Source organism: Verticillium alfalfae, genomic scaffold, assembly GCF_000150825.1.
Source record: "Verticillium alfalfae VaMs.102 supercont1.5 genomic scaffold, whole genome shotgun sequence".
In the NCBI taxonomy this organism is placed as follows: Eukaryota; Fungi; Ascomycota; class Sordariomycetes; order Glomerellales; family Plectosphaerellaceae; genus Verticillium; species Verticillium alfalfae.
The window spans coordinates 1,643,480-1,648,409 of record NW_003315034.1 but is presented as its reverse complement, the minus strand read 5'-3'; the positions used below and the strand labels follow the sequence as shown (position 1 = coordinate 1,648,409).

The window sequence follows — 4,930 nt, the reverse complement described above, 5'->3', positions numbered from 1 at the left end:
GATGCGGGCATAGCCTGAAGGTAGGCGCGTGCCACCGGGCCGAGCCCCAGGAAATGTGTAGTCGTTGTGGATGAGCAACAGGAGGGGCACCGAGACGATGAGGCACTCAGCGAGCGGCGTCTCGACGCAGTGGACGAGACAGACGAGGAGCACGGTCAGGGCGCAGATGGTGGGGCCGTCAAGGGTCACGGAGACGGGCTTTTGCGCGACGATGCAGGCCACGGCGAGGCCATCCATGTCCATTTCACGCTCGACGGCTAGGGCCTCGCTGTTGGAGGTCGGCAGAGACGTGGCGTGGGCATCATGGTCATGGTGAAGCTCATGGAGCGGCGTCGTGGGACATGGGTCGAGTGACATGTCCAAGGTGGCCGGCGATGTCAGACTGGCATAGGCACTGATATGCTCGCCCATCTAGACCCATTGTCTGATGAGTGGTCTTAAGGACAGGCTCGAGAGTGAAGAGACCAAGTCCGGGGAAGAGAGAGTGAGATGAAAGGAAAGAAGAGGAGGAACGATCGGAGGGGATAAGGTCTGTTTCATAGGAGTGCGCGAGAGGGAGGGAGCGAGAGCACGCGCGCGCGCACACTTGCAAAGGTGCCCAAGCGGTCCAGGGTAAGGTCCCCTAGGTCAGGGCAGACGGTAGGTAGCTCAGTATCGTTCGTGCGACCTGTGGGAAAAAGCAGCGGCACACGCTTCTATGCGGGGTAGGCCAGGACTCAGGATTCTCGGTAGGGTCTCGGCCGGACGATAGGGAGGCGGCAAGCCGGAGGCAGCAGGCCAGCGGATCATGTCACAGGTGACGCTGATTTACGTCAAATGCTAGTGGACGCTTCGACAGCAGACCGCAGGTCTCGGGCGGGAAAGTTGGGTCCTCATTGCGAGTCGGAGAAGGGGGGGGGGCGCTGGTCGAGAACCTAGGTCCCTCCAACATGCCATACATGCCTTTTTTAGTGCAAGGTCAGATTAGAGACCCAGGGTAGGTAGACAAGCATGTGCCGTTGACGAGAGGAAAGGGGGAGGGGGGGGGGGTTCATTGTTGGGAAGCACAGGACACAATGCGCGGTCGCTCGCTTGGGTTGATGAACAAGGCGGTGTTACGCGCATAACGTTTACCCAAGCGCGTACTGTAGTCCACTTGTATGCTCACAGGTCACGAAGAGGCCAGCCGCTGCAGACCGGGGAGGCCAGACCGAACGCCGGCCGCAACGAACACGTCAAGGGACCAGACCAGGGTACGACGTCTGAAGACATGGGCTGATGTTGCAATTCACCGTTGTGTCGGTTCATGACTGGACCTGTCGAGGGGCGGGGGCGGGAGAGACTGGTGAAAAGAGGCTTGGCGAGGAGGCAAACCACATGACGTTGGGCTGATGGTGATCAAGACATGGTTTTGGCTAGCCGGGACCCCCCAACCAAGCGAACGAGGCCGATGCGCAGCTGCCACGTGAGGGGCCTGTTAGCTGCCAACACCAGGCCACACGATGGACGCTCTCGTGCTGTGGTGCGCCGTCTCGTCGCTCAATGCCGGTTGGTTGCTCAATGTCTGCTGAATTGTGTTGTCGCCCTAAGGGTCGTCGGTTCTTTGGGGGGTTAGCTGTGCTAGATACTGTTTTGATGCTCGTATGCAAGACACCTCGAAAGACAATCATAAGTGTCTTCAGCATGGCAGCAGTGCTGGCATTTGCCGAGGAGTCTTCAACCGAGAGTCTTCACCGATGCGGAACATGAGTACATGCAGACTCTATCAGTAGGCTCTCCAATCAAGCTGTGCGTTGATCGACAAACTCTCATAAACAGAAATGGTACACACCAAGAGAGGTGGTTGTCAGCCCCTTGTAAAACGGCGGCGGAAGGTAAAATACCTGCTTCCTTCCTGGAAAAGAAGACGATCCGAAGCGGCCAAAGAAAAAAAAACATATCTCAACGGAGACGGGCGACAGGGCCGCAGGTTGAGTCGAAACCGCAGGGTAAGTCAAAACTCTCATGGTTTTTGGGCGCTTAGAGCATCATCTCTGAGGGGGTTTCCGTGGCGGTGGATTCCCCCATTGTTGGTCCCCCGTCAATCATGGAACGGCGATGCGGATGCCTCGCGAGAGGGACGTCGATATCGAGAGGCCTGGCTGATGGCGTGTACCATGCTGACCTGGCGAGCCATCCCGATGAGCTCGTCTCGAAGTTGCAAGATGCAGCCCTCTCTCTCTTGTCTTGGTTGACATGCCTCACCTCAGACATGCCATGACATGACAGTACGGCCGGCAGACGGTACTCGCAGCGATTGGGGCGGTCGACGCTCCTCTTCCACGTTTCCTCGGCGGCTCTTCACGGATGATGTTGAATCCGCTAACATGGTGTGTGTGCTTCTGCGAGAAACCTTGTCACGTTGCATTTCGTGAGGCACTGTTGCTCTATGATTGAACCGAGCCTCTCCTACCTACAGGTAGGTAGGTAGGGAAGCAGATCATGATTAGAATAGGCGGCCGGCTGAGGCTCGTGCGTTGATGGGAGCCTGGTGTAGTGGGTACATGGCACCTACCTTAGGTACATGGTACCTACCTCAAGGACTTTGGTGGGACCTGAGAGGGGTATGATTGGCCAAGGACAGCCCGTTGCTCCTGACAACGACCCGTCACGTCGCCAGTGTGATCGACCAATCAAAGACCCGAATGCCAGGCTTCCTGTTTCCATCCGATGACCGATGACCACCGAACTTGGCACCTGCTTGCTGGGACGACTGCCTCATCAAGGTCAGATAGATAGCCTTGCCTGATTCTCCGCCATATCGCGAGAGCTTCTCCCTACCTTAACCTTGTACCACATATCCACCCTGCCGCCCAGAAACTCGTACACTCACAAGCCATTTCCGTGTACCACTGCAACAAACCCTCGACCGAGCTGCCCCGCCATTCCAAGGGCTGTTGCCCGACGTCAAAGTTGAACCGACTACATTCCAACGGATCTATCTGTGGGTACGGACACCAGCGTGCTGCAGAACATTCCTCTGACGCCTCCATCTTCAGTGAGTGCGGCCAGGTCGACCATCATGGGTCTCCTCTCCAATCCCCTCCGCACACGTCGAGGACGGCCCTCCAGGCTGCCCTTCTACGAAAAGGTCCAGAAGGAGCGACTGTCCGACGACGAAGAAGCCTACTACGCATCATCCGACGACTCTGATGTCTACTCCGACGAGTCGCTCCCCAGCACCGGGAGCTCGAGGCAATCGGCCTCGTCCCACACAAGCGATGCCCTGATGCTGCCGAGGAAGACCGTCGGCCCCCAGCGGCCGGGCCGCCTACAATTCTACAGGCTGCCCAACAAGATCGTGCGCTACATGTGCCTGGGTCTGGTTCTGTTCATCGGCATCATGATCATGAGTCTGGTGCGCGCCAGCCAGAACGAGAACCAGAGGTTAGCCGAAGGCAAGGTCGCCAAAAAGCCGACCCTCCTCCGCTCTGGGAGCAGTTTGACTTCTTGACAAGATACTATGGCGGCATCAGGACCTTGACCCCCGTCTCCAAGAACAAGCCCCAGTATCCGGGCTCGCTGGACGAGCTGCCCCTGGACGCCCTCGACGTCAACGTCACCGACACTCAGACCTCAGAGGACGGCATTGACGATGCCGCTTCCAAGCGTGGACTGCCTGAGAGCAAGCTCTTTGTCAACCACCCCGGCTCCATCTTCACGACCAACCCCGAGCACGTCCACGAGTGCTTCCTCGACACCGACAGCAAGGTCCGCGTCCCCGCGCTTCGCTACTACGAGGGCCGCCCCCAGGGCTTCCCGGACAATGTCCTGGGTTCTTACGAGCTTCTTGGCTTGCCCGATGACATCTGCTACGAGCGGTACGGAAGATACGGGCCCTACGGCTTTGGTTACTCTCTCCGCGCTGGCGGTCTCGGTGTCGGCGAGCACGGCGAGCTCGAAGGTTCCTCGTCTGTCTGGGAGGACTCCAAGGTCGATTACACCAAGGTGAACTGGGCTGATGCGCAGCGACGGTGCTACCAGAGCAACGAGGCTCGGTACAAGTCACTGCCCGCGCGCACACCCTCGTCCCACGGCTTCTACATTGGTGATGGTTTGACCTCCAGCTCTCTGGCCGCTCGAGACGCCGAAGCTGCCGCCCCATCTGATACCAAGTCGAACGCTACCACGACAGCTCCTGCCAAGACAAATGCGGCCACAGACAAGGTCGACCACGCGGCCGAGCCCGACAAGAGGTCGCGCACGGCCATCGTGATCCGGGCCTGGGACGAGTACCTCTTTCGGTGAAGACGACATCATGAACATTCGCTCCATCATCTCTGAGCTTTCCCTCGCTTCTGGCGGCCGCTACGATATTCACCTGCTTGTCCAAGTCAAGAACGACGGCGCTCACCCGATCTGGGCTGATCACGAAGCCTACGAACAGCGCATCAAGGACAGCATCCCTGAGGAGTTCAGGGACTTGGTGACCCTCTGGACCGAGACGCAGATGCTCTCCATCTACCAGGGCATGCATGACCTGTTCAGCAGGGGCCCGGACCTGCCCGTCCACGGTGTGTACCGTGGCCTGACCATGGCCCTGCAGTATTTTGCCTACAACCACCCCGAGTACGATTACTACTGGTCGTGGGAGATGGACATTCGCTACACCGGTCACCACTATGACCTGCTGTCCAAGGTGGAGAACTGGGCGCGTGAGCAGCCTCGCAAGGGTCTCTGGGAGCGCAACTCTCGTTTCTACATCCCGAGCATCCATGGCTCGTGGGAAGATTTCCGCCAGATGTCGCGCGTCCAAACTGAGATGGGCACCACGAATGCCGACAACGTCTGGCACGATATCCCCGGCGCCAAGAGCAACGACAAGTCGGCAACAACGGGAGAGAAGCCTATCTGGGGTCCTGAGCGTCCCACTGACGAGGACGATTGGTTCGAGACTGAGAACGACCCAAAG

General features: G+C 58.5%; 1 protein-coding gene across 1 annotated transcript in view; it reads left to right on the top strand.

Moving 5' to 3' along the window:
* Positions 1-3,040: 3,040 nt before the first annotated feature.
* Positions 3,041-4,930, top strand: part of VDBG_04828 (conserved hypothetical protein) — a gene marked incomplete at both ends in the record, with an annotated part of 2,681 nt that continues 791 nt past the window's right edge. Inside the window, 3 exons of the mRNA XM_003005176.1 lie at positions 3,041-3,405; positions 3,495-4,230; positions 4,304-4,768. Of these exons, the coding sequence (XP_003005222.1) occupies positions 3,041-3,405; positions 3,495-4,230; positions 4,304-4,768 (1,566 nt within the window). The remainder of the gene's footprint in view (positions 3,406-3,494; positions 4,231-4,303; positions 4,769-4,930) is intronic.